The sequence below is a fragment of the Botrytis deweyae genome (genome assembly GCF_014898535.1).
Source record: "Botrytis deweyae strain B1 chromosome Unknown BDEW_003, whole genome shotgun sequence".
NCBI classification, from domain to species: Eukaryota; Fungi; Ascomycota; class Leotiomycetes; order Helotiales; family Sclerotiniaceae; genus Botrytis; species Botrytis deweyae.
In genome coordinates, this window is record NW_024066210.1 from 1,962,364 (window position 1) to 1,990,340 (window position 27,977).

At 44.2% G+C, this 27,977-nt stretch overlaps 8 protein-coding genes across 8 annotated transcripts; 4 read left to right on the forward strand and 4 right to left on the reverse strand.

Annotated features, from left to right (window-relative positions):
- Positions 1-4,513: 4,513 nt before the first annotated feature.
- EAE98_001947 (uncharacterized protein) lies at positions 4,514-6,223 on the forward strand (the record flags this gene model as incomplete). Its single annotated transcript, XM_038949566.1, has 3 exons — positions 4,514-5,653; positions 5,760-5,968; positions 6,109-6,223. The coding sequence occupies 3 exons, from the start codon at positions 4,514-4,516 to the stop codon at positions 6,221-6,223; spliced, it is 1,464 nt and encodes a 487-aa protein (XP_038814551.1).
- Positions 6,224-7,247: 1,024 nt separating this feature from the next.
- EAE98_001948 (uncharacterized protein) lies at positions 7,248-10,043 on the reverse strand (the record flags this gene model as incomplete). The annotated part of the gene is made up of 5 exons (XM_038949567.1): positions 7,248-8,895; positions 8,956-9,269; positions 9,331-9,562; positions 9,618-9,967; positions 10,026-10,043. The coding sequence occupies 5 exons, from the start codon at positions 10,041-10,043 to the stop codon at positions 7,248-7,250; spliced, it is 2,562 nt and encodes an 853-aa protein (XP_038814552.1).
- A 562-nt stretch (positions 10,044-10,605) lies between these two features.
- Positions 10,606-12,312, forward strand: EAE98_001949 (uncharacterized protein). Its single transcript, XM_038949568.1, has 4 exons — positions 10,606-10,996; positions 11,106-11,656; positions 11,706-11,943; positions 12,005-12,312. The coding sequence occupies exons 1-4, from the start codon at positions 10,893-10,895 to the stop codon at positions 12,126-12,128; spliced, it is 1,017 nt and encodes a 338-aa protein (XP_038814553.1). The 5' UTR covers positions 10,606-10,892; the 3' UTR covers positions 12,129-12,312.
- Positions 12,313-14,853: 2,541 nt separating this feature from the next.
- EAE98_001950 (uncharacterized protein) lies at positions 14,854-16,804 on the forward strand (the record flags this gene model as incomplete). Its single annotated transcript, XM_038949569.1, has 3 exons — positions 14,854-15,367; positions 15,433-16,728; positions 16,776-16,804. The coding sequence occupies 3 exons, from the start codon at positions 14,854-14,856 to the stop codon at positions 16,802-16,804; spliced, it is 1,839 nt and encodes a 612-aa protein (XP_038814554.1).
- Positions 16,805-17,727: 923 nt separating this feature from the next.
- Positions 17,728-19,404, forward strand: EAE98_001951 (uncharacterized protein; the record flags this gene model as incomplete). The annotated part of the gene is made up of 1 exon (XM_038949570.1): positions 17,728-19,404. One exon carries the CDS (start codon positions 17,728-17,730, stop codon positions 19,402-19,404), a length of 1,677 nt encoding a protein of 558 aa, XP_038814555.1.
- Positions 19,405-20,047: 643 nt separating this feature from the next.
- Positions 20,048-21,143, reverse strand: EAE98_001952 (uncharacterized protein; the record flags this gene model as incomplete). Its single annotated transcript, XM_038949571.1, has 3 exons — positions 20,048-20,971; positions 21,037-21,050; positions 21,122-21,143. The coding sequence occupies 3 exons, from the start codon at positions 21,141-21,143 to the stop codon at positions 20,048-20,050; spliced, it is 960 nt and encodes a 319-aa protein (XP_038814556.1).
- A 459-nt stretch (positions 21,144-21,602) lies between these two features.
- On the reverse strand, positions 21,603-25,004 carry EAE98_001953 (uncharacterized protein). The gene is made up of 7 exons (XM_038949572.1): positions 24,224-25,004; positions 24,094-24,168; positions 23,730-24,029; positions 23,449-23,676; positions 23,358-23,394; positions 22,360-23,300; positions 21,603-22,296 (listed from the first exon to the last, which is right to left on the reverse strand). The coding sequence occupies exons 1-7, from the start codon at positions 24,256-24,258 to the stop codon at positions 22,101-22,103; spliced, it is 1,812 nt and encodes a 603-aa protein (XP_038814557.1). The 5' UTR covers positions 24,259-25,004; the 3' UTR covers positions 21,603-22,100.
- An 878-nt stretch (positions 25,005-25,882) lies between these two features.
- EAE98_001954 (uncharacterized protein) lies at positions 25,883-27,053 on the reverse strand (the record flags this gene model as incomplete). The annotated part of the gene is made up of 4 exons (XM_038949573.1): positions 25,883-25,979; positions 26,344-26,400; positions 26,553-26,711; positions 26,890-27,053. 4 exons carry the CDS (start codon positions 27,051-27,053, stop codon positions 25,883-25,885), a joined length of 477 nt encoding a protein of 158 aa, XP_038814558.1.
- Positions 27,054-27,977: the final 924 nt, after the last annotated feature.

The following is a 27,977-nucleotide window of genomic DNA, read 5'->3' on the forward strand; positions in this document are numbered from 1 at the left end:
TATCGCCTCAATTTTAAAGTTGTATGTATGTACTAGGTATGTTGTATGTATGCAGGCTCACTCTGGACGAAATAAACGGCACACCGAAAAAACAGTGTTATTTCCAAAATTATCTATTTAAATCAATAATCGATATTTTTAATTTTTGTTTGAAGCAGATTATTTATAAGTTGATATTCTATAATATCGTTTTATTATATCTAGTTTACTATATTATTTCAAATTATTATTGAATTTTGAATTAATAGTGTTTTGAAGAAAGTCTTGATTTTGGCGGCTTTGGTGTGTCCGTTTTTCCGTCCAGAGTGAGGCAGGGTAACTTTGTTTAATTTAACAAGAGGTTCGCGTACTATTTATTATTACTATCCCACTCCTTCTTTGTGTGGTGCACTGCACTGCACTGGTGCGGTGGGATGGTTGGGATTTCGTTCTACCTACCTACCTACCTACCTACCTACCTAGGTTCACTTAGGAAGGAGGAAAGAGGGAGGAAGGGGGGTTTGTGTTAGAAGTTAGAAGTTAGAAGTTAGGGATCGGTTGATTTACATGCACTGTGGTGTTTGTTTGTTTGTTTGTTTGTTTGGCTTTAATTTAATTTGATTTTTATTTGATTTTTTAGAGGGGAGAGGGAGAGGGAGAGGGAGAGGGAGAGGGAGAGGGAGAGGGAGATGGAGAGGGAGAGGGAGAGGGAGAGGCGAGAGGGGGGAGAGGGAGAGGGAGAGGAAGGGGGAGAGGAAGGGGGTAATGATATGTGATGTGATGGGATGGGAGGTGATATGATGGATCGTGGGGTTTGTGGTATATAGTATCTCGTATAGTCTTAGTATATAGATGTGGTATTGTGGTATGTGGTTATGTGGTATGTGTATGTGGTATGTGGTATGTGGCGTAGTGGTATGTGGTATGTGGTATGTATGGTGGGGGGAAATAGTAGGTAGGTAGGTGGTAGGTAGCTCGTAGTAGATGGGGTTATTTGATGTTGGAAGTTTGGAAGTTGTTATTGTAGGACTGGATCTCTATCTGTCTATCTGTCTGTTGTCTTGTCTATTGTCTGTCTAGGTATCTAATCTGTAGAGAATATCAATATACATACGTTTATATAAATACATACCATATGACATACATTACATTACATACCTTACATACATACATACATACATACATACATACATACATACATACATACATACATACATACATACATACATACATACATACATACATACATGCATACATACATACGTTTATACACACCACACCCCCCTGGATAAAAAACGAAAAAAATGAAAAGAACGAAAGAAAAAAGGGAAGAGAAAAAAGAAGAAGAAGAGAAAGAAATCGGTAAATGGACCGAATGCTTACGGTTGTGATCACTCGTTTTGTGAGGAAGGGAATGGAAATGGCTCGTCCGACGTTGCGCTCGAGTTATGTTATCCGATGCTAGGATTGGATTGGGGCGTGCGTGCGTGCGGCTCATGGTGGTGGATGGATTGTGAGATGTGAGGGAGTGTGGTGTGGTGTGGTGTGGTGTGGTGGTTTTAGCCGCATGGTGGTGTGGGTGGTTGATATGGGTGTACTTGTGGGTAGAGAGGTGGGTAGAGAGGATGGGTGAAAGAGTGGAAATGGAAATGGATGGGATGGGATGGGATGGGACGGGGAGAGGAGGGGTGTGTTTTGGAATTTTGTGTGGATGGATGGATGGATGGATGGATGGATGAATGAATGAATGGGAGTTTGGGAGTTTGGGGATTCAGTTGGATTAGATAAGATGGATTGGATTGGATTGGATTGGATTGGGGGATTGAATGAATGAATGAATGAATGGTTGAGGGGTTGAGGTTGAGGTGCGGGGTTAGGTGATAGGTCATAGGTTATATATTATATATTGTATATTGTATACTATATATTATGTGATGTGGTTGGTATACATTGTTATTTATGTGGTATTAACACAATTGGTGAGATTGGAGGGATAGGATGATTTTGAGTGTATCAAGTGAGATCACTGTAGAGGAGTAGAAGTTTCATGAATTAGGAACTTAATATGATGAGATGAGAGAGAGATTTCTAAAGAGTGAGCATCCAGAACGGATGAATAGATGGGGAGATGGAAGATGGGAGATGAGGATATGAGAGACCTACCTATCTAGACAGGGTGAAGGAAGTAGTTTCGAATTCAATGTAACGGTGAATAATATTAATGTCCATCCATCTTCATGTTCATTCGTCTTGGTCCTATCATGGTTGATGCTGCATGTGTGCTTACTAGCCAGGTTAGATATTTCTGAAGTTTGACCTAATTCAACCATGAAAGAATGAAGCATTTTCATTTGTGCCTGCCCCCCTCCCCTGGTAAGAACCCAAGACAAGTACAGCCTCAATTCTCGAACTTAACAACAGCCGTTAATTCCTGGTTGCAGTTCTCGAATCTAACTGGGTAGGTAATTCCACGCAAGAAAGTTCAAGTCAGCGTGGCCGTGTGATACTCGCTTTCGTTGCTCGCTTGAGAATCGAGGTCGAAGAGAGAGGGAGAGAGGGCAGAGAGAGCAGAGAGGACAGAGCGGGCAAAGAGGGCAGAGAGGGCAAAGAGATAAACCATATTATCAATAACCGTCTGATTTTTCTTCTTCCTTTTTCCCTCTTCCCTTCTCGGCAAACGAATACTACGATGCGGCGCTCTTCAGCGGCGTAAATCAAAATGCTACCCTATCCACCTATGAGGATAAGCCACACATACACCACGCCTACTTGAGTGAGGTACATGAACATGATATGATATTAACACTGCTATGTATTCACGGTAGTATGTATTGACTAATATACTCGGCCAGACTTCCGAGGTATACGAAAAGTGCTCTAGATTTCCCCCAGCCCATAGGGTACTCTCGTGACGGCCATACCGAACAATAATACATAGGTTACGGAGGAGACACGAGAGAATATCGATACAAGTCTATCTATCTGAAGGGAACCATTGAACTATACAAGCTGATGATCTGTCGTCTAGTTCTAGCTGGACACTGGCAACATTGGTTAATAATCTACCGGCACGCACTGCCTTCTTTGATACGTAAGGTTACAGAGAATGCGAAAGGTTTCATAAATAGATGCCGAGTCCCTTGAATCAAATTAGATTATATGTACTTGTACATACCTTAAGTACTTGGTCATTCACGTGCTAATGCTTCTTGTCCTATTACTGTGCTCTACTCTCCTCTCTCATCATATCTCGTCAAGTAAGTTATATTGTAGTAGTATGGATGGATGGATCGAGCGAAAGATACTCCGCATTTCGAAGCGTTCCATGGATCCTTTTCTGCTGGCCGCAGATATGGTTTGATAGATTTGACAGCTACCACACTGCCCCCCTACCACCCTACCTAGCTCCCTAGGTACATTATACATGTTCCAACCAAACCCTGAGAAATCTCAAATTAGAAACTGCTCGACGGCTTTGCCGGTCATGTTGCCAGAGGATGCCCCAGCAATATCAGTATGCGGGTATCATAATGGTATAATGTACGCAGCACTGGAAAAAGCTGTACTGTGCTACTGATCTGGGTCTATTCTTTCATATTGGACAAGAAAAGCAGCAGCCCAAGATATATCCGGATCCATATCTATCCCAATTCACCCACCCACTCAGATACACAACCCACTCATGACCAGATAAAAGATAATAAAAAACCCAATCAAATGCTCTCCTCACTTGTTTCCTGGGGAAGGAAGGACTTTACCGCACCGCTACTCTTACGTCTTGTCTACACATACACTCGTCTATCTGGCCGCGTAGTGTCTTTTCTTGTCTAGTCTACTTTGACATCTGATGTCTAACATCTAGCATCTAACATCTAACAAGCAATTCTCGTAGACTTCTCGTCCTTCAGTCTTGTTCTCCACACTTTTGACCAATTTTTTTATGTTTGAACATATTATGCAATTTTGACAAATAATGCATATTGGACATTAAAGAGGGGACTCTGGGGCTCCAGACTTGCGCTAATTCTACGGTCGTCTGAAGTAATCAACGAAGCTAGCTCGTGGGCAGATCCACCGGATCTTCTCTCTATACAGATCGCACACGCTTCATTTTATTCTTCACTCAACCATACTATTTTGGCCATATTTATACTATAATTTTCTTTTGCCTCTCCTTCTAATTTCACTGTGTATATTTTATTATCCATCCTCGGTCAGCAATATTATTAATCGGCTGAGCGATCCCGGGAAAGTACGATTAGAAGCTCGCGCAATATAATCGCAACCTTGGAAGTCAAATTATCCGTTGCAAGAACGAGCCGACAAGTTCTATAAACGATTCGAGCCGCGGCCCTCATTCCCCCACGAATCCATCATCCCATTCGGTACTTGGATTATTCATGCAATCCTATTTTCATCATCTGGCTGTATTCTCTGCTACTTTCGAGTCAATCGGCATCTGCATGCCTTGTATGCTATGAATATCTGCCTGGCAGTTCAATGTATGCGATACGTTTAGTGGCTCAATGGAATTATGACCGAGATCGCAGATACATACTTTGATCCCGATGACGTTGGTCCGCGCGACAGTCCTATATTAAAACCGATGCATATTAATATCAGACCCTCTCCTCCCCCAGAGGTTCATCCGCCTCCTCCCATCAGTCCCGAAGCTGGTCCGGACGGACGCAAGGGGGAGATACGACCCAAGAGTCGCGCTTGTCAGGCTGATGCTGTACTCGTGGGCTTGATGGGTGGAGGGACACGTCCTGACATTGCGCAGCATGCTGGAAATGAGGCTCTGCCTTCAGACGAGGGTGAGGAAGACGAAAGTCCCATCAGAGGCACGGCGGTAGAAATCCCGGGACGTGATATATCTCCTGGAACAGCCGATCTTGATATTGCCCAAATGGCAGTTGATATAATGAAGCGTACATTTCCGGAGTCTCGGAATAATTCGCTGGGTTCCACTGGGGAAGCTCTTGAAGCTGATCAGGTACCCGCAAATGGCAATGCCAATACAAATTCACAAACACAGTCACAGTCACAAGCACAGGATGTTATAGATATAGAGAGAGTCAGATTACATTCCATTTCCCATGAATTATATCAAAATGCTATGGTACGGGGAAGTAGCGTAGAGGAAACGCATTCTACCCCACCTAACGATCCTGGAGGTCTTCCACCTATGCTCCACTCTCCACCCCAATCCGGCTCTACAAATAGCAATGGGAGTCAACATATTAAATTACCATCAATAGCTGAATCATTGAAACAGCTTGTTGAGGAACCACTGCCCAATTCTAATGAAACTTCATACTCCCAATCCCCAGGAAGATCTATCTCACGATTTCCTCCTGGACCCGGAGTAACATCACCAGCTAACTCTCCAAATGGTCTTCGGAGAGATATTATGTCCCCCTCGGGACCATCATTCAATCAGTTTTCGACGAACAGTTCGAGAAGACTTTCAACGTCTGAAGGGCGTCCATACGGTATGACGGCGGATTATAGCAGTGGGAGCAATGCGGAAACGCCAAGTACTGATCAATCAGCTTCAACTCCCGCGACTATGGCCATTGATCGCATGAGTATAGATGGGATTACGAACCCACAGATTGGAGGGTATCAGTGCAACTATCCGGGGTGTGTTGCTGCGCCTTTTCAAACACAGGTACGAATGAGATCATGCTTTTGATGGATTTCTGGATGTTCAAGATAAAGAATTTATATAGAAAAAGGTACTTAAACTGTAAGATGCTAATTTCATATACAAATAGTATTTATTAAATTCCCATGCAAATGTACATTCTTCCAATCGACCGCATTATTGTACGGTAAGAGGATGTTCGAGAGCCGAGGGGGGAAAGGGGTTCAAGAGGAAAAATGAAATGATTAGACATGGTTTGGTTCACGATAGTCCGGGTTATGTGTGTCCTTTCTGTCCGGAAAGAGAGCATAAATATCCAAGGCCGGATAATCTGCAAAGGTATGTTTGAATTTCTCTATCTTTTGGACACGGCGTGGAGGGAGACTTTTGAATGTTGATTGACAATTTGATAATTCTCACGCCTCTGAATGAAATGCAAATAAATGCCTGGATTTTCTTCTAACTTGCAGCGATCATAGACATGTAAGAGCACATCACACAGATAAACATAAAGACGACCCGCTCTTGCGAGAAGTGCTCGCGCAAAGACCGGAAGGTCCGAGTAAAGGCAGAAGACGTAGAGGTGGCAGTTGAAAGCCGTTGGACAGGGCGGGGTAGTGACAGTTGCGGGAGAAGGGGAGCGGGGAGTCAAAAATTGAAAAAAAAATTAAAGAACTCATCTATCGGTCTATCTATATATGGGTCGGATTATTTTCTTCGCGCTTGATAAAATTGCAATTTGCAGATTCTTCTTGCAATGGGCAAAAGGTCATAAAGCGGAGTGGTGGTGTTTCATTAGGAAGGGAGGCTTTGTTCTTTTTTCTTGCGCTGCGTTGCATTTTCTGCGTTTCCTCTGCTGAGTGGGTGAGATTTTATCTACACACCTAGAACCGAACGGCAAGCACGCATAAACTTTTCTCGCTTTTTATGAATTGATGGTTATGGGGTTGGATTCGGATTCGGATTCGGATTTGGATTTGGATTCGAATGGATTGAATGGGATGAATGGATTGGATGGATGAATGGAGTATGGGAGTGGGAGGCACTTTTTGATACCAGAAATGGATTTAGGGGGTGTTCTTTATTTATTTTTTGGTGCTGTTTTTTTGTCATTTTGAGTGGATTGGATTGGATTGGATTGGAAATGGAATGAAATGGAATGGAATGGAGCCTTCCTCTTTTTCAAGGTGATTTTTTTCTTCTCGTCTTGAGGGGATGTGGAAAGTGGGAAGGGGAAGGGGAAGAGGGAGGGGGAGGAGGGATATTGGATGTGAGGAATTGGTGGAGGGGTGGATGGACAGATGGATCAATGAGTAAACGGATGGATGCTTGGATGCTTGGAGGCTTGGATGGATTGAATAGTAGGATTCTTCGACTTCATGTCTATACATACATACTATACACTTACTACCCACTACCTACTGTATACTCAAACTCCAGATTCGCTAAGGGGGCAATCTTAGACTCTAGCCATCATGTGTATACATTCTTGTGGTTTTTTTTTTTGAAAAGTGAATTTCAATCACGAGTAGGACAGAAGATGATTTGTTTTTCTTTATTTTGATTTTTCTTTACTAAAGAAGAGAAACATACATACATACATACATACACATCACCCCTATCCATCCCCCGTTCCCCAAACCCCAATCTCCACCTTGGAATCACTCAACGCCTCGACAAAAACCTCATCGAACCCCAACCTCCCGCCCAGCCTCTCCACCACCACCCAGATCCCCCCCATGCGATTCATCTCGCTTGAAATATCAATATCCCTCGTGCGGATCCCCGCCGGCGCATCGCTGAATTCTCCCTCGTTAGACGACTCCAAAAGAATCTTATTAGGGCCCTGACCCTTCTCAATACTAACTCTCAGACTCGGTCTCGATTTTGTCGGCGGCGGTCGATTTTCCATACTCGTTTTTGCGACGAATCTCAGACGGGTGAGACGGGCGACGGTGATGGGCGCGAGCATTCTATCGATTCCATTTTGGAAGACGAGGGCGGGGAGTTTGGCCACGAGTCTGCCTGCTGTTTCGGCGAGGACGGGTCGGATTTCGCATTTGCTCGAGGATTTGACGCGCAGGGTGAAGTTTCCGATTTCACCTGCTTGGAAGGTGGAGCAGACGATGGTGTATTTGCCCGCGGCTACGTTGTGTAGTTCTGCCAACGCGCAGCCGCGGCGGTAGTCGCCTGAGCCGCCGACTATGTCGCGGGAATTGATGACGGTGACGCGTTGTCCCGAGGCCCAGATCATGGTTACGTGGACGGCGATGTCTTCTTTGTCTGCCTCGAGGACGAGCATTACATCGGTAGGTTCTGTGATTGTGATACTGAACTGAGGGTTTGAGGGGTAGGATGGAGAGCTGGCGTTGCCACCCGCTGTGCGGGTCGTCCAGGAGCCGGGGTGAGAGGTGCTGAAGGTGTGACTGTCGGGGGCGGAACAAATGGTGAGGGGAGAGCGAGAGAAGAAGGAGAACGAGAAGGAGTATTTTGGGAGAGGGAGGTTTTGTTGCGCGGCTACGACTGTATAGGAGGTGCTTGCGGGTAGCTCGAACCGCGCGAGAGTTTGGGGAGAGTCGACGTAGGCACCGCGGTGTAGAGCGCCATCGCTTAAATAAACGCGATGACCGGAGGCGTCAAAGACGTACAGACTGATGAAGCCGAGGGACTTGGATGTGATACTTTGTGTACTTGAACCTTGAGCAATATCGTGTTCTTCTGTAGTGAAGTGTCGACTGAGCAATACCCAGACAGTCTCTCCTTTAACAGAATGAACTACATATTGAGGGTTTTGAGTAAATGTTCCGATGTTATTAACGAGTGGAATCGTCCAGGAGAGATGGTGATCTTGTCTATAACGAAAGAGTCCGGGGTTCCAATTGAGGTACAAGGATTCGAAATTCTGTATCACATCCTCAAATGCCATCCAAAAAGTACCTGGTTTGGTGGAACTTCTCGATGTGTCAGACGCTTCTAATGATTCCCGGAGACCTTCCGTCCAAGTATTGTCTCCTGACTCCTCCTGAACTGGGCTTCGTCTAGGCCCTTTCCAAGCCATACCATCGCACCAAGGATTTTTGACGAGTAATAGTCGTTGAGATCCAGATTCTCTCATGTCAAGAATAGCATAGTCGTGCTCACCAACCAGGCCCAAGTCAGCTTCCTCTCTTCTGGTCAGCTTACCAGTCCCTAATGTAATCATGACATCGCCGAACTCGAAAGATTTATAAATACGCTTCCACAGCAATTCAGACTGAATTTCGTCACTTTATCAATCAATTTGGTCAGTATAGCTTGATTCCCGGGAAAGGGTATATTATTAATACCTTTGTAAAAATATTTGCTCGGGAATCCATCCAGTCATTATCCATAAGTCTGTGCCAGAGTTCGAGCCTGGAAAATCATAGCCGCCTCGCACTTTAAGATATGCTTTCTCAATTAATGCAGGCCATAGCAGCATAGGATTGTTTCTATCCACGACATGAAGGTTGCGAGCTGAACTTGAAGCTGGTAGCCGATCGTCTATTGTGACTTTTCTATAACAGCCATTGAATTGAAGACGGAGTATGTATTTCCCATTTTTAGATGATCTCGGCCTCTGCTTTTTGATATCATATGGGCGCAGAATGGTATCCAGTACCTGTTGGAAAGAGTCAGTAAACTTAAAGTATGTTCAATATGACAGTCGAAAATGGATATACCTTGCTGTGACCCTTTCCAGCACGTGCTGTTCCCGCACAAAGACTGGCTACGACGGAGCAATCTGTAGTTATATCCTGGACAAGATCAATATCTTTAGAGGCATTCATAAGAATATCGGTATTTTCCACATCTTTCAGCATTTGAGAAGGAACATCATCCCTCTCGTGGGGTCTCTTCCAACCTGCAAATGTTTCAATTTGATCCTCGGAAAGCTTTAGCTCAGAAGAGTCTCTATTGGAGTCAGTAAACGGTCTCGGTATACTACTCATCGGTTCTATCTACATACGTATATAATGATGCTTCAAATATCGTGTCATCAGGCTCAGAGGTCCACCGTGGGAAAATAAATCCATGCAATCTTGATCCCTCGAGCAAGATAATTTCTTCATGTTTACTCAAGGTTCGTTCGGATACCGGAGCTTTCAGGAAGATTGAAGCGGGTTTTATAGGCCAAGTGGATGACTTCTTGATCTCTTCCGCTTTCAACATCAATGCTTTGCATTTTCGGTTGATCCTTGCCTTTTCGGCATTCCCAAGTACTTGCTTCGAAACTTCAATATACAACTCAATAGCAGCGATAGAGACTTTCAAAGCTTCCTCCTTGGAGCTACATTTGTCAATGCTCAACTCCGTTTCCTAGCTCCAGTGTCAGAATGACTTGTTCCATCACTCGGATTAATGGGTATTGACGTACAAGAGCTTTGGCTTCCATAATGGCTACAACAACTCTTATAGAGGAATGTTGCTTTGGATACGAAAGTGAGCAGCATATGAATGAGAGGGTTATCGAACGGTAGATATCAAGCCATATCCCTAAGCAAATGCTCTCTCGTCTGATGTATGGCTTTTCAGACTGCCAACGGAGACTAGATTCACTTTAAAGCTGGAGAAAGAAGTATGAGCAAAGTCGTAAGGGTGTTGTCTGATCAATCTGGGTTTATGCTTTGCTTGTTTATGTAGTTAAACCAACGGCTTGGATTGTCCTCGTTTCCCATCCGTTTCATCAATTGCAAGAGAGCTGAATGTCCACGTGATACTCGAGATCCATCCCATTAAGGTCAAGGTTGTTTGAGGCAAGGATGTTTAAGGATAACCGTGGACAGTACGATAGAGTTCTTGGCATGGAGCAGTGGACATTCGGTGGAATGATGGAATAAAATGCACGGTCCCATGGCGAATATCCGAGCCGAGGTTTAAGATCGTCACAAACTCCGACACTCGCGCCGCGCATGATAGCAATACATAACGGCTAACTATGAAGAAGGAAGGAATATGATTCAGGAATTCTTCAAACTTAATATCATATCATAGATATTCATAACCTCCTATTTACCTATCTGGATTTGTGATACATACTTGTGTCTTTTATTAATTATTAAAAATTCAAATAAGATATAAAAAAGACCTTGCACTAAACTTATTCCTTTACCTAATAATACCCAGACTCAATATCCATTATTGCTTGTTTGTTTGCTGCTCCATGAAATTTTAAAATACAATCGTTCTATATTCCCCCTACTCAAGAATATAAAGTCGGTTCAGTATATTCTACAAATCCAACATGACAGGACAATCAAAAGAAGCCGTTATTCCACCATGGGGTTTGGCAGTTGCTGGAGCTACAGGAGCTGTAATTGCAAATGCTATGGTATATCCCCTGGATATGTAAGTTTTGATCCCCGTTTGCGTGCGCATTCGCAAGGCGGTATGTAATCGTTTGCTTATATTCTACGAATCTGTTGGTACTTTGTGGCTAATATCGTAATTCTACCAGAGTGAAAACTCGCCTGCAAGTTCAAGTCAAACGCAAGCCGACCGATGTAGCACCAACGGGTGACGATGCAGTCCACTATACGTCGACTTGGGATGCGATTTCGAAGATTGTAGCCGAGGATGGAGTTGCTGGACTCTACGCTGGTATCAATGGCGCCTTGATTGGTGTCGCCTCAACCAATTTTGCCTACTTCTACTGGTACTCGGTCGTTCGAACGTTATATCTCTCTTCCCAGAAAGTTCCCACGCCTCCAAGCACTGCAATCGAATTGTCTTTAGGAGCCGTCGCAGGAGCTGTTGCCCAGGTCTTTACTATTCCTGTTGCAGTAGTTACCACTCGTCAGCAAACACAAAAAAAGGGTGAAAGGAAAGGGATGGTAGATACAGCTCGGGATGTTATCCATAGCGAAGATGGTTGGACCGGTCTTTGGAGAGGTCTCAAGGCCAGCTTAGTGCTTGTTGTTAATCCTGCCATTACATATGGCGCATATCAAAGATTGAGAGAGGTTGTTTTCCCAGGCAAGACAAACCTCAAACCATGGGAAGCATTTGGTAAGTTTGTCAATTCAGTGGGACTTTCGGGATCTAATTGAAATGATAGTATTGGGAGCAATGTCCAAATCCCTTGCAACCATTGTAACCCAGCCTTTGATTGTTGCAAAGGTTGGACTTCAGTCAAGACCACCCCCTTCCAGAGAGGGTAAACCTTTTAAAAGTTTTATCGAAGTAATGCAGTTCATCATCCATAATGAAGGATTGCTGGGCCTCTTCAAGGGAATCGGTCCACAAATCACCAAGGGACTCATTGTTCAAGGTCTCCTAATGATGACGAAAGAAAGGTAAAACTCGGCCCATACAATTTAACCCAAATGAAATTTAATCAAGCTAATACTTTTGTAGGATGGAGCTACTTTTCATTCTTCTCTTTAGATATCTTCGAAAGATTAGATCAGAGCAATTGCAAAAGGCCGCAGATCTTGCAGCGTCAAAAGCCAAGCAAGTTCTACCAGTCATTGCTAAGTAATAAACAAATTCGAGTATTGAGCGAGTAATAGCAAAAATGAGGGCATTGAAATTTCTTTATGGTTTTGGGTAGTAGAGCATTGTAAGTTTTGCTAGGTTTAGCTGGAGTAGATGTGATAGAGCTTGTACTGTACATATACTTGATTGGAAAACAAATTGAATGACATATATGATATTTTTGACCATGGGCCATAAAGATACAAATTCACATGATAACCTTTCAATATAAAGTAAACGGAACGAATACCGAGAATTCAAGTTGCGTCTAGACTTCGATGCAAAAGGGCGAGTGGAATTCCAGCGGGGGAAGCTAGTCGTATTCACGTGATTAAATCGAAATTTAGGCGAGCAACCGCCGCACCAAGATCATTTTGGAGGAAAATTAATTCCCTCTTCTACGATACGAAATCGACCACCACAACAATCCAACAGACTGCTAATTAACAACAGTCGCAATGGCGAGTATGTTACGATCCCAATATATGGCAGCCTCACAGTCCATTGTACTGATTTTGCCCCTTTTTAGAATCCAAGAACTCGTCCCAACACAACCAGTCGAAGAAGGCTCACCGTAACGGGTACGATTCCCTACATATTATCGCGATCAATAACCGCAAATTCCGTCTACTTCAGTTAATAACCGGTTTGGGATGAATGGGGGCTAATTTTACATCGACGCGCAGTATCAAGAAGCCAAAGACCTCCAGATACCCATCCCTCAAGGGTACCGACCCCAAGTTCAGAAGAAACCACAGACATGCTCTCCACGGCACAATGAAGGCTTTGGTTCGTCCTCCTTCCGATCATCAGCTTCCATCGCATTCGAATACTGACTATTATTACAGAAGGAGTTGAAGGAGGGCAAGCGTGAGACCGCATAAATTTGATAATATCTTATTTTATGGGACTTGGTTGTGGCAGTAGTTGCATTCCGATATTTTGCTCTACAGGGAAGTGGAAGCAAGCCGACGACATAAACCGGGATTAGACACTGGGGGCGATAGTTCTATCCATTGAATCAACACAAGCTACACCATCCGACGTACCTTGAATTTCAACTTGTGAGGTTAAGTGAAAATTGGCCCTTTCTCCAATGACTCCCTCCCCTTTACCCTATTTCCTTTCCACCCCAAATTCGTTTCCCCCATGAACAACCATCAACACAGGCATTTGTGTGTACAGCTTTTAGAGCCATTTCAATGCTCTCTAGCTGAAAGGATATTTTCTTTTCGTGCCAAGATCAAACACCAGATCCCTTCATTACCAAACACTTTTTCTCAATACTCTATGAGGCAATGGTGCATGACGAAGGGGTTACAAATCAAATCGTGGATATCGGATGTCAAGTCATAGTACTTCGGATGACTTCATTTATGAGATTGCATTCAACATGTATTGGATATTTTGGGGACTTTGGGGGTTAACTAGCCACAGGCAGGTATTTTTGTTTTGCCCCAGTGATAGGACTTGATAACCAATATAATTCGATTCTTTTCTCTTGCATCACGACCTCGGGATCTAGAAATATCCCGGATGATGGCTACCCAGGAAGATGTATGAAATGTGAAGTGAACGAAGCTACAAGTGAATATACCTACCTAGTGCCTCCAGCTACCTACCTACCTACCTACCTACCTAGGTAATGAAGGGACCTCGAGATGGAGATGGCTTCATTCCTTGCTACAACCTGGGATTTAATTTGAAACCCAATTATCTATGTTGGTGAATTTGAATGTGAAACAGAACTTTTTTCTTTATTCATCAACGGCGATCTGGCATTGGCTGGTGGTTCTGCTTTTTCAAACATTGTCCGACTTCCGCGGTGAATCCCTTTTTACGTACCTACTCGAGTAGCATACCTACCTACCTAGTAAAATGTCCAATTGTACTTCCCTCGGGGATTTTCCTGCCTAGTACTTTTTGATGAGCTTATTGCTCCGCATCTACTCAATTCGAAACGTTACTTTTTGCCCCCTCCTCTTCACGAAGAACAAAATAAAACGTTGAACACAAGCCTCTCTACGATATCCATTTTATCTATTATACGAGTACTTCGTAGATAGCTAGTACCTACCAAGTATCGACGTACTTATTACATCTATAGAATAATCCTTGAATCAGGATAACACTCGACTCAAAGTCGACTCGACTCGACTCGACTGAACTCAACTCTGTACTCATAACTTACTCTGTTCCTGTGTGAAGAGTACAATCAATATCAACCAGCAACGGTCGATCCGGCACTCTTTGGACCTCTGGTAATCTGGAAATCTGGAAATCGGAACCAGGAACCCTTTCAGGATCTCGAGTTATCCATCTCTCTCGTCTTTCATCCATTCTCTCAGCCTGACTTCGGAGCTTCTTACAAGTTACAACCCAAAAAAGTACCTGAACCCTGAGAAATCCTTCTCTATTGGTTCACTCCCACCCACTTCCAATCCACCATAAACTTACTTAACAAAATACACGAACCTATCCTGCACTTTGATTTGGTTCCTCAGCAGGTCCTGCAGGTAGCAATCAAGCGCATCGGTATTCACATTGGAGCACATCTTTCTAATTTTGGGGTCGAGGCTTTTGACTGGGAACGAACTTGCAATCTTCCTCGCATTGACATTCGTCGGCTGTGTTTCATATTTTCCCCCATTTCCCCCCAAAGCGAATCTCCAATCTTTTTTATTACAGCATCTCGTTTTGAAGCTACATTTTGAACAGTTATGCTCAATATGTCGGCCGGACACATCATAGGCAATCGCAACAGCACTCCTGTCGAGTCTACAAATACTTCATCACTTCGACCTCCATCTTCACGCGCTGTCGGCTCCGGTCATCACCTTCGAGCTTCTGCAGACATGGCGGGATATTCAGGTTCACCATCTGCTAGCCGTGGCCAAGCTCGACCTTCATCCGATTTTTATGGTACTCAACAAATGCAGGGTCAGGGTGTCCCTGAGAATGATACTGACTTGGAAGCTCAGCAATGGATCGCCGACATTGACCAATATGAGAATACTTTGGAAGAAATGGCAGCTGCAACTTTGGATCAAGACTTTAAAGATGAGTTGAGTGCAATAGAACAATGGTTCCGGGTTCTGAGTGAGGCCGAACGAACCGCTGCTTTGTATGCTCTACTTCAACAAACAACCCAAGTACAGATTCGCTTTTTTATACAAGTTTTACAGCAGATGGGCAAAAACCATCCAATGTCTGGCGTGTTGTCACCCGCAAACTTCGACAAAGGTTAGTCTCAAAACATCTCGGCTTCACACTTTTCCTGAGGTCTAGCTAACATTTGTCTACTCCAGATCCTATGTCAACTCGACTAAACGATGCAATGGGCAAGCTTGGTGGTGATGGCTCAAGAAATTCTATTGGCCGTCCTCCCGCCACTCCGTCTACAAAGAGACACTCTGTCCTAGATCCATCCATGATAAACAATATGTTTCCAGATGCTGCGGCAGCTATTGCCAGCAAAAAGGCTGAATATACTCAGAACTGGGGCAATCCTCCTACCTCAAACAGAAACAGTGCAGCCTACGACAACCGTGCCTCTCTCACCGCACCTGTCATCGCTGGTCTTGGAGACTCGACGGACAATAGCGCACCTCCCGCCTCACCATGGGGATCTCGCAGTAATGACCAGGCAAACAGGCCCAAGTCATCTTCGGGACAAACACCCATGGGCCAGTTTATGCAACCGCCGCCTTCCGCTGGTGGCTTGCGCTCTCCCAGACCCACTCAAATTCAGGGCTCATCTAACCTCCAAAATACTGTAATCAACGCTCCTGACAACACTGGCTCTGATATGCCACTACTTTCGCCATACAATGCTGGGAATGGAAACTGGGCCTCGATGGTCAACACACCAATGGTCCCCAATTTCAATGCGTCGAACAGCAACACCGATATGGTCGCAAACGCTACGGCTATGAAGTTAGCGGCCCTTTCTACAGTCAACAATCGATTTGCCTTGGATGATGTACGAAAGTATCGCCGTGCTAGATCAAACGATGGTGGGCAGGTTCCACCTTCTCCCGGTCTTCCCAACAATATGCCAAACGCTAACGTTGTCATGATTAATGAACACGGACAAATAATGAGTCGAGACCAGGTCTTAGGGCTTCAAGCTCAGCAGCAGCATTCTTTCGGCGGCAGGCAGTCTAGGCCAAGCTCTCCAGGTTTGGCCATGCAAGGCGGATTTGGTCAAGTCAATTTCGCATCTCCACAGAATAACGGCTTCTTGGCCGCATACGATGGAGCCTCACCTCTACTCAACAATGGCATGAGTGGCTTGAGTCTCAACGCATTTGGTATGGGACAGCATGAGGGGTATCTCTCTGATCATAGTGAAATGGCGCGGGGTAGATCGCCACGTGGAAGAAGGGGTAGCTCAAAGCCCCCTGAGGATCCTACCGATCCTAGCCTTCTTCAGGATATTCCCAGCTGGCTGAGAAGTTTGAGATTACATAAGTACACCGATCAGCTTAAGGATATGAATTGGACCGAGCTTGTGGAACTAGATGACGAGGCATTGGAGAAGAGGGGAGTCAACGCGCTTGGAGCGAGAAGAAAGATGCTCAAAGTGTTCGAGCAAGTTAAAGGTAAGAATCTTGCAACAACCGCAGAGTGAAGCTAACATTCCTTCTAGCTGCGAAAGCGGAGGGCAAGCTCTCATAATTGGATTTCATTATTTTCTACTGTTTTCACGCGAGCTTTTCGATTTGAGTTTCAAATTGTAATTGAATACGAGAATATGGAAACGACAGGTTGGGCAATTTATCCGGTTCAAGAATGTGGATATGAATGATGTTGGATTTTTTTCACAAGCTCTACAAACACACAGCTTGGATGAATCTTGAAATACACAATTCAAATTCGTATCTTGAATCACTCCAAATAGTTATAATCATGTAATGCGAACACTCATCTATCTATGTATCTTTCTTTGTACCATTTAGTCTGCACATATATTTCATTCCATAGAATGCACTCATCCTCTGGCTCAAATCTCTACGTCTATATGCCTCCTTCGTAAGTGCTTCTATCTTGACCACCCTAACACGTGATGCAACTCACATCACGAATTAATAAACACAAGAAGATAATTCTTGGTCAGTCTCTTTGAAATCTCTAGTTAACACATAGCTCTCTACGGAGTAAGTAAAAACTAGAAGACTACCGTTATTAGATGCGAAAATTACGAAAATACGAAATACGAAATACGAGAATACCAAGTCCCCCTCATTCGCATTCTTCCGCTGATCAAGTTTTTTACGTGGAGTTAAGAGGCCGCTAAAATTTTAAGTTTACCATACATAACCCCTGAATCCCCATCTCCCCCCAAAATGGCTTGTAACTCTGATAAGCTGGACGGATCGCGCAAAGCCTAGAACTCTTTAAATCGCTGGGCAATCGCATACCCGTACACAGATTCATGATGCGACTTTATTTACTTCTTTCTCTGATTCAAACTCAGTTTTCCTATGCTCATGTGTTCAGTATGACTTAATAGAGATTGAAGAAGCAAAATTGTTTCGTTGCATTTTTCAACACATTATTGAGACAGTGTTTCGAGATCCATATCAACCGATACATTCTTCATGGCTAACCATGACACTTTCGCGGCTGGTGGCGATAATCAGGCAATGACCAGTACCAATGCCAATGCCAATACAGCTTCGCCTCCAGCGAATTACCTACGCCAAGATGGACAGTCTAGTATCGAACCAAGTGTCTTACCATTCCCCCTTCTAGAGGGATCTTCCCCCCCAAATCCATCGTCTACCTCCAAAGTCGAAGAGCAAGGAACTACTCGCAGTAGAGGACCATCAAGCACATTGGGCAGTATTCGGCGAGTTTCTAGAGTATTTGAGGAATCGAACCCACCGACGGGATTTTGTATTGCATCGGGACAAATCGCATCGCAGGTACCTTCGATAAGCGATATCAGAAGAGGAAGTTTTGGCGTCGAGGGTTGGTCGAGCGAGGGACAGGTGCGAGAAATACAGAGACGGACAAGCTCTTCTCGAAGCACCATTTCACAATTGGGAGACCAGCATCAGAGTAGGAGAAAGGATTCGACCGCTATGAATACGTCCGATCACATCCCATCGGGTACGGAAACCAAACACGATGTTCTTCCCGAAGCCCCAGAGGAAGAGGATCGTACACAAGCGCATGCAGATCTGAGAAGTACTTCTACGACCTCACATTCAGACGTCAAGAATAAAGTGCTTGTGAAACCGAATTCGAGTGTTCGGATTAGCAGCGATACACACCGCGCGTCTCACAATGCGAAGACAGACGATGAATACCGAACGACTCCTTTCGATAATGGATATCAATTTCCGCCCAAACACTCATGGCAAGTTTCCACGGCCGTATTTTTCAAAGCCTTTTGGAAATTCTTCATCACTCCTGTGGGGTTTCTCGTGACGGTGTATGGTTTGAATGTGGTTGCGTGGGGTGGCATGCTCTTTCTACTACTCTGCAATGCCTCGCCCGCCATGTGCAAACCCACTTGCAACGATATCAATTCTCCCCGACGCATCTGGATCGAAATCGATTCGCAAATCCTCAATGCTCTATTCTGCGTAACGGGATTTGGAACCATTCCCTGGCGCTTTCGCGATCTCTATTATCTGCTTCAATACCGCATCGCAAAGAATGAGATGGGACTGAGACGATTGGCTGGGATAAATAGATCTTGGTTTCGTCTCGCAGGTTCTCCGTCCTTGTCCCCGGAAATCGGACCTTCTCAACTCGACGCCCTCGATTCCGATACTCCTCTCCCGCAATCCAGCCTTGCATTTCCCCTTTCAAAGTCTCCGGATGCGCCACTGACGGGTGTTCGAGCCCCCGCTACCGCCATGTGGAAACTCGATTTTGTGGTCTGGACCATGGTATGGAATACCTTTCTGCAAGCCGTCCTCTCGGGTTTCATGTGGGGACTCAATCGGTACGATCGTCCGTCGTGGAGTACGGGACTTTTTGTGGCGCTGGCGTGTATGGTTGCGGCGGCGGGTGGGATCATGTCGTTTGTGGAGGCGAAGAAAGTCAAGGCGATTGAGGGCGTGCCGGTGAGTGAGGAGGATAGAGAGAGATTGAGGATGGATAGGGAATTGGGGGTGTTGCATTATAATAATATCAAAGATGAGGGACCGAAGGAAAAGGAGAAAGAAGGAAAGGGGAAGAGAACAAAGGGAGAAAAAAACAGAGCGGAGGAAGCGAGGATGCAGGAGAGTATTGAAGAGGGTGTTGCCCAGGTTGTTAGATAGCGAGGGCGTTTGTGGGTTATTTGGGGGTTTGGCTTTGGGGTTCTGATTATGGAATAGGTAGGCTTTGTGGTGTGTGTATACACCTACATATATTTATACAGACGTACTCATGATAAATGTACATACGCATGAAGCGATGGGTTTGGGAATGAAAATTGAGGAGGATAGTGTTTAATGTTTATGAACAAGCGTTTTGCCGGGTGGCATGAGTACATGCATGATTGTTCAATATCCATATACAATATGATAGATATGGTGTTTCCCATCGGAAAATTGGATAGTTTCTGAACTTTACAAGTTTTTGCAAGATGGCGCCGGTGATGCGGTGGGAGGAGAGATGTATGTTTGTTAGCTTATCAATGATTTATTACACAAATAAGAAGTTTGTTTAAAACGTAGAAAAGATGGCTATAAAAATAATCTAGCCAGGGTTCCTGGCAACAAATTGCATTTCATTGACGTTGCGTTATGTTATGTTGTAACCTTTTTGACTCGTATGCTCCGCTCACAAATCAATGCATTGTTAAGTTCCATCCGCGTAAAAAGTTCCAGTAATGCTAAGTCGATGATATTCGACCAACCTAGAAGTTCCAATTCAACCTGATGCGTATCTTCTCTCGAAATCTCCATCGCCAGTAACATCTCAACCAGACATCTCTAAGTCCCCATCTCCACCACCTTTCTTCTGCTCCTCCGCTCTCGCCTTTGTCTTATTTTTCGCTTGTTCCACCCATTCTTCATATGCCTTAGGTCCCTCTTTCAATTTATCCCCTATTACACCCTTCAATACTTCCCCTGCAAATCCTACAAAATTATGTCTTCGTAAAGCATTTTCGAATTGCCACTCATTTCTCTTCTGTTCCTCTCTCATCAACAACTCCACGTCACCCATTTCCCTCGCCCTAACCCTCAAATCCTTTACCATCGCCAGTAGATTAAATCGTATCTCCGTCGCTGGATATCTTTCTATTCTCCTCTGTAAAACTGGTATAACCTTCTCTGGGAATTCTTCAACAGTCGACGCTCCATGAGATATAGGCGCAGGTTGTAGACCATCTAATTCATAGAGCGTACCATTTATAGACGTATAAGCAATGAAATGATAAACATCTCCATCCTCATCTCTCGACGATCGTTGCGTCTCGTCAACAAACGGACTTGACCTAGCGAAACTGTTATGAACATCTCTAATCAAATCGCTATTACTGAGCGCGTCTCCTCTGAATTCGGCCGGGAACCCCGCTGTGAAGTCTTTGAATTCGCGAAGGGGAGTGCCAACATCTATTTCTCCATCTTTATTCAGGAGGACCGAGAGGAGTGCTTGGGTGCCACAAGCATTTTGTATAGTTTGTGCCGCGAAAAAGAGATTCTCCGCAGCGGGATAATCGTAGGAACCATCTTTGGGTGTGCCATCTTTATTGGGGGCTTCACCGACGGGATATTTGAAGAGAAAGATGACGCCATAAATGGGAGAAAGTTGGCGGAGATAATCAGAATCGAGCGCGATCAGTTCTTCGAATTGTACATCTTTGACCCCGAGGTTATCGAGAAGAAATGTAAAGACTCCCTGTAAGAGCAAGATGTTAATTGTCTGTTTGCTCTGAACCAGGAATCATGTTGTAGGCTTCTTACTGCGTCAGATTCGACTGGAGTGGGAATGTTAGTATCCTTGATATTTCTATTTAAATTTTGGTGATGTATCAAGTGCAATACTTACTAGTAGACCAACCACCACTCATGTTTGCTATAGTTTAATGTACAAGACGTGTGGTGGGAAGGAAATAGTTTTGAATTATAACTTTCCAAACATTTGAAGCTCAAGCTTCCGAAACTAGGTAAGCTCCAGGTGCGACGAATTACGTCTTGCCGCTAACATTGACGCTAAACCCCTCCACACGTGATTGCCCCCTGCTGCCCCCGGTGAGGTGCCAAGTGAGACGAGAATTGTGTTGGTAAATTGAAAAGTAGGGAGTAGATGCACGTCATATTTAACGTCGATGCGTTTTCTGTAGATCTTTGAATTTATAAATAATTGTGGAGAGGAATATATGGGTATATTGAGATCTCGACCTAATAACTTACTTTTTCTTGGAAGCTGACTGCATGCCTAGGGAGGTAGTTTTCGCGGAAGGGGAAAGATATCAGACAGGTCACACATCATTGAGCAGATCACTTGGAGATTTCCACAACACCAGGGATTTGTTAATTTAATTGATTGATTGATTGATTGATTGATTTCCTGGCAGATTAATCTGATGGATTATCTAGACACATTATCATTGCAACCCCAGACGTTTGCAAATATAATCCTGTTCGCACTACACACGAGATAGCAACTATTCTTAACTGTAACGCCAACTGATTTTTATAGCCACTTATGGCTATTTTTTGAGCCCAAAAGCTCAGCCCAATCAATAATTCCTCCAATTCTCAAACCCAATCCAAAAACGCCGCCCAATGCAAGATGCTGTATTGGTATATAAAGGATCGTGGGTGCTGGTATTCGTACAAGAATGCATAGCGAAAGAAAATCGTAAACTTCGTAAATCATTGGTCGGATATAAAGGAGAGTCGTTAGGATGATGTAGATATTAAAAGCAATAATTAAGGAGATCCATAAAGTGTAATCTCATAAAAACTCGACGGTGCGCGCGTATTCGCATATTCAAAAAGGGGAATTCGGGGATAATCTGATATTAAAGCTCGCGGTTTTTTCCCTTGGGATCCACCGGAGTGTTGTCGTATTGAGAGTGAGGTAAATGCTGAGGATGATAGGTATAAGGTTGAAATTGAGGTAAATGCTGCATGTGTTGCTGCATATGATCGGAATTCTCGGCTTTGATCTGGTCCGCAGATGACCTGGGCTCGAATTGAAAAGATGATGTTGTGGTCCTGGTCGTAAATGTTAAATCGCCTTCGTTCGAGGTTTATATCCACACGGTCGGAAGCACAAACCCGCCGAAATTGGAGCCGGAGCCCTGTCCCTCATAAAGAGCAAAATCTTCCCCATGCTCGCTGTAGACCGTTGAACCCTCCCCAAAATTCGAAGATGCCGGACTATGGTACCCGCCATACCCGCTTGGCGATGGGATTCCCAAGTAATGATTGGCGTATGGATCGAGATTTAATGGCGGAATGGCTGCAGAAGAGATCGGATCTGGCGGCATAGTCATGATATGCTCTTGGCTGTAGGTGAAAGCTGGATTTCCGTAAGGAGACATGGTGTTAAAATTGTCCTCCATACCGTAACTATGATGTGAAAATGTCGGGAAAGAAGCTGTACGTTCAGGCTGAACCCAACCCATACGACTTCTAAACATTGAAACCATATCTATGGGGTATTCCATAAGATGAAGAGGTGTTTGCATGTTGGAATCAGAAGTTTGCGAAACATTGATGGAGAACAATCGGCGAGCGATCTCTTCGATGGGTCCCAGAGAAAGACTGCCAAAATATGCTGCTCCGACCTCAGGGAATAGAGGTTCCACGACCAAAGCAATGGTATAGTAATGAGCAAGGATGACTAGCGCTGAAGGCGATCCGCGTGTTTGCTGCAAGAACATAACCGGTAGCCAGAATAACCAAGCTCGAAGTGGGTTGAGCATTTCGAATCGCTGGGCGGCGGTATGGGATGGAGATACCTTTCGGACACCTCGAACAAAACTCATGAGTTGTTGAATAGCCTTGGTGTCTTCGCCGTGACTCTTCAAATGGACTTCGACCTTTTGAAGTTGAGCATAGGCGCGTTGCAATGCATCCAAATCTTGCTTGCGTGGTTGACTGAGTTTCTTCTGGCCGGGTGCTGGAGATGGCGGTGCGGTTGGGAACGTACTTTGCTCTGCAATAAAATCACCGAACTGAGATTCCATTTTCCAGGGTTGCATAGCGTCGATGACCTATTAGATGTTAGTTGATACTGAAATATGATACCCAATATTAGTTGTATTTCATACAGATGAAGTCCCATGCATGAGCTGGGTCCAACCACGCCTAAGTTTGTGTTAGCTTTATATTCTTTGGATGACCGCTTTGTTGATAACTTACCATTCCGTTGCTTGCCAAGAAAGGAGAAGTGAAGCTCCCAAGACTGCATCTGAATTTTGACGAGAAAACTCTCCAATAGCTTCGTGCAAGCCTTTGAGAGCAATGCCACGATGAATATATGCCATATTTGCTGTGAGAGGGCAGTCTGTCAACCAAGCTAGATGAGTTGCAGACAAGGCAAGTAAAGCGTGCATGACGAAAGAATAGCTCGAGCCAATCTTAAGTAAGCTAAAAGCTTGATTAGCATGTCAAACATTTAATGTGAAAGCGGTTAATCTTACAGTGGAATCTGTCGAGTCCAAATAGTGAAATTTCCTGCGTCGTGAATGCTGAGCTCGCTGGAAACAGAAGCAACATGATGAATGAGGCGAAGGTCTTCGAAGTTGAAATACTGCGGGTTGGGAGCTGGATAGATGTATAGATCAGGGAAGGGAAAGTTCCCGGTCTGTTGCCATCGCTCGATGTCTGCTTCAATCTCCGGGGTCCATAACAAGTCTGCTTTCTCGGGCGTGGCAGCTCGTTCCTCCTGTACTGGCATATCCATATATGGACAGCGACAGTTATGTTTCGTACAGTTTCGACTAAAATATTATCAGTATCGAAGCTTCTTCAAGTCACAAGATGGTTTGTTTTCCATCGACATACCATTGAGGAAAGTTCTCGTCGCAACGGATGTGTCTACGTTTACAGGTTTCACAACCCTTTCGCGATTTGGTATGACTATTTCAAGTTCAGTCTATGTCCACAAAGGTATTGCTCGAAGTGTATTTCTTACCTCCTACGAGGGGGTCCACCTCCAGGTCCGGCCATTTTGAATAAGGCTTGGGGGAAAAAAAAGTTAAAAAAGCGAGTAAATAATTGACGACGAAGGCTTGAACGAGTGAAAGCCAACGTCGAAACGAGGTTGAAAAGGTAAGGTCAATAGGATATATAGAAAGCTAAAAAGTTTATATGTTGCGGGAGAGAGGCAACAGAGGGGAAGGTACTAGAGATCTAAAAGGTCTCCGAGGCTGCCGGATATATGTAAGCTTCACCGTTTTGCAAGCGAGTGTAATGGTAAGGCTGCAAGAGCCAGCCGGGTTCAATATCTTCTTGAATGACAAAACAATCAGATCTAAAGGCGCAGCGGCTGAACGCAACGTAACTGTATTCCGATGTCGAGGTGAGCTTGGACAGACTTGGAGCAGCAAGTAAGCATATAAGCTGGGTGTGTCTTTAAGGATCCGGAAGATCAAGGGAGAATCCGGCCTGATATAATCGTCACACAAAGAGTAGTGATTGCGTAGCGATTGTGTGGGTTTAAGTTGTTCAACGAAGGTATGTTGTGAGTCAAGGCTGCGAAAGGAATTTCCTCCGAAGGCTTGCCTTTTAGGTTTTTGGGAGAATTAGGGCTGAGTGAGGACGACACAAAAGCGAACGGAAGGAGCCAACGAGGGCTTCCTAAGAGTGATACACACAAGCGAATGTGGTGGGAGGGATGAGTTGCAGCGAACGTGAGGGCTGAAGTGTGTTTGTTTTCTGGATGATCCTGATGCGAAAGGGAAATATCAAAATCATGAATTGGCTGGCGATGCCAGCATTCTAATAGCAAAAGGCGTCCTTGCCGGGAGTTTGGCAGAATTGATGGAATAGGTATAGCTCTCAGCACAGCCAAGGTACCCGGGATGCGGAGCGCTTGAAAGCCTGCATGTGTAGGGCAGGGTAGTGTGGTACGGATTGTCTAGGATGATGATGATTTGGATTTAGTATGGTCAGGATTGGATGGTATGGTGGAGATGGTAGGAAGGGTAAAGGTTAGTAGTGTATGATAAGTGTATGGAAATAAAATCTTTTTTTGGCTGAAATAGGCAAATTTAGGTCAGGTGGAGTGGAATCAATTGATTAGTGAGTATTCTCCCGTAGTAATCATCGAAAAACTCAAGACTTAACTACTGGTGAGAACTACAACAGTTCCAAGGGGCAGGCAGACATTAGCATCTTTAGTAGACCATTACCTAGCAAACTGCATGGCGGGTTCTGCCATGGCAGATTCTGCCATGCCGCCATCGAATTCTCTGCTGTTGTCTACTTACTACCTGGGCTAGGAGTGCACTATCTAATTATCACCGGCTCTCCACTATTTGGTTCATTGCTCCAGCATCTATTTTCATAACGAGGAGGGCAAACAAACAATCCTGGGTGCCACAAGGAGGAAGATTTTGACTGTATCAGTGTGAGGTCTTGGATTGATCAGGTAATAGTCAAGTGCCAGTATCGTTAGAGTAATAGTATATAGGGAATTGGTGAGGTTTCTTTTAGTAAGATAGATGTAATGTGTTCAAAAAAGGTCAATGGGGGCAGGGTAGCGGGGGGTACCGAAGAATGGAACTGGTTTTCCATCGATTTCGGCTCCGATAAACAATATTGATCTCTTTTGGGGGCGGAACCACCAGAACTAATCAGGTGCTTTGACAGTTGGTTGGATTTGATTCAAGGTAGCATTTGCTATGGTTACTATGACCGCAACATTGTATGTCCGCAGTCTACCGGTGCTATGAAGCATTGAAACTGTTAACATTTTCAAACGCAGGATAATTGCTGGCAAAATAGCAGACTAAACTTTCAAGGCAAACCTGAGCTATGATACCTGTAAGTACCGGAGATACAATGCTCATAGGTGCCCAAAAATAAGTGAGCAAGAAACGGACATTGAAAAGTCCATTTAGGTTTCACTTGGAAAAAGGTGGCAGGGCAAACAAGTAAGGGGGAAAAATGGGCAAAACGAAAGCTCGGATAAGAATAGCCTATTTTAGTTTAACCCTTTCCGAAGTTGATGTTTTCGTTTCTGACATACTCTCTGTCTACACGAAGTTTCGATTGAACCAATGATTATTTTTAACCCTAAAACATTATTACCGTTCGTCGTTCGTCGTTCGTTTGTTCGCTCGCTCGCTCGCTCGCTGAAAGTTTGTACTGTAAATCAAAGCAAAAGAAATCTAAACCCCCTCTGCCCTCCTCTACCTATCAAAATCTCACCGCTTTCCATGTTCCCATCTAGCTTTTCAAAAAAGACTAAGGAAAAACTCTATTTTACTGCGGATATGCTAGTAAAATCATCCACTTACCTAATTTTGAAATCAATTCCTGCGTTGAAGTGAATATATGATGCGACGGTGCATAACTTCAAATGTAGGGAGAAACATAAGGTTAGTGGAGGAAAGTTCCCATCTTCCTTGTCTTGAACAACGAACCAGCTTTCAGCGGCGTAGATCTTCTGATGCAGTCTTTGGAATAAGGTGTAACAAGGATCAGAGGTAGTGATGGTTGGTTGTACTCAGTAGTGGATGGAAGGCGGAATGCACCTTGATCCAAAAATAAATTTTATGAATATTTGCTAAGTTCTAACCGTCCACTTACATTTACATACGGACGTACATACCTACTACACAATGACTTACTCACATGTGCCTATGACAGCTTAATGACTTGAATCGGACTGGATAGCCGAATTGGTGTTGGAGGACGGATTCACATTTTCTGTTTGTGGTTGAATAGAGTGGAAGATATCTTCTTACTGGTTGATTTCCGAGTTCTGTTTGCATATCACCAACGGAGACCTGCCGCATTCTCTTATGTTTCTTACCCGAAGAAGGATTGGCTTGCAATATTGCTGGCCATCACCCTCCTTCGATGTTTAAATGCTATGGCGAACCAATCAATATCCCTAATCAATGCAAAGGGTTCCATGAATCCATGATATTGAAGTTGATGGTACCCGCTATGGGCATAGGGCTCCAGCCTCCATTTTCTTTGCTTGGACTTGATGACAGAGGTTTTGTTACATCATTTGATAGAAAAGGGTTAATTACCTGGATTGAACCTGGATTAACTTACCAATGTGGCATTGTAGTATTTTCCCTTTAACTGAAGATAGCCAAGGGAGAAAGCTTGTCAATACAATATACTGTTGCCTGTCACTAAAGAAACATCAGAGTGTAAGTGTCTAAAGGTCTAAAGGTCTAAATCTACTAGCAATAACGATTGATGTAATGGTAGGTTTAAGTTTTTAGCCTGAAAAAGACGAGAATTGATGCACTACCAAACTACTACACACGGCTCAATCATCAACCAAACCAATCGACCGAGGTAATTGAATATACCCACCTAGTCCGTTTCCTCTTTCGTTCAACGTAACGTCCATGATACATCACACATCATACATTATCATAGCCTTCAAGCGATTTGCAGTACGGAGTAATCGACGAGATGAACGGCAAGGCAAGGCACAAAGCGAAAGCGAGAATGTGATGACATTCGATCAGAACAGATTATAATATGATGTTGCTACACTACGCTCTGCACTACGCTGCACACTGCAATGCAAATGCAAATGCATGAATGTGAAGCAGGCCCGATATCTATCGATATCCCATCTATCCTTTACTTATCCGGGAACATCATCCATAACCCCCATCCATCCATCCCCATCCATTCAATCATGATCCATCACACCCTTCACATCCATCACATCCATCCGTCGCCTTACTTGT

Excerpts from the sequence above, each read along its gene's own strand:
- EAE98_001949 (XM_038949568.1), top strand. The coding sequence starts at position 10,893 with ATGACAGGACAATCAAAAGAAGCCGTTATTCCACCATGGGGTTTGGCA. Across the intron at positions 11,657-11,705 it reads CAAACCATGGGAAGCATTTG|TATTGGGAGCAATGTCCAAA; the intron begins GTAAGTTTGTCA and ends TTGAAATGATAG. Across the intron at positions 11,944-12,004 it reads CTAATGATGACGAAAGAAAG|GATGGAGCTACTTTTCATTC; the intron begins GTAAAACTCGGC and ends ATACTTTTGTAG.
- EAE98_001953 (XM_038949572.1), bottom strand. The coding sequence starts at position 24,258 with ATGGCCGGACCTGGAGGTGGACCCCCTCGTAGGAG. Across the intron at positions 24,169-24,223 it reads GGTGGACCCCCTCGTAGGAG|TCATACCAAATCGCGAAAGG; the intron begins GTAAGAAATACA and ends AACTTGAAATAG. Across the intron at positions 23,677-23,729 it reads TGGACTCGACAGATTCCACT|CTTACTTAAGATTGGCTCGA; the intron begins GTAAGATTAACC and ends TCAAGCTTTTAG.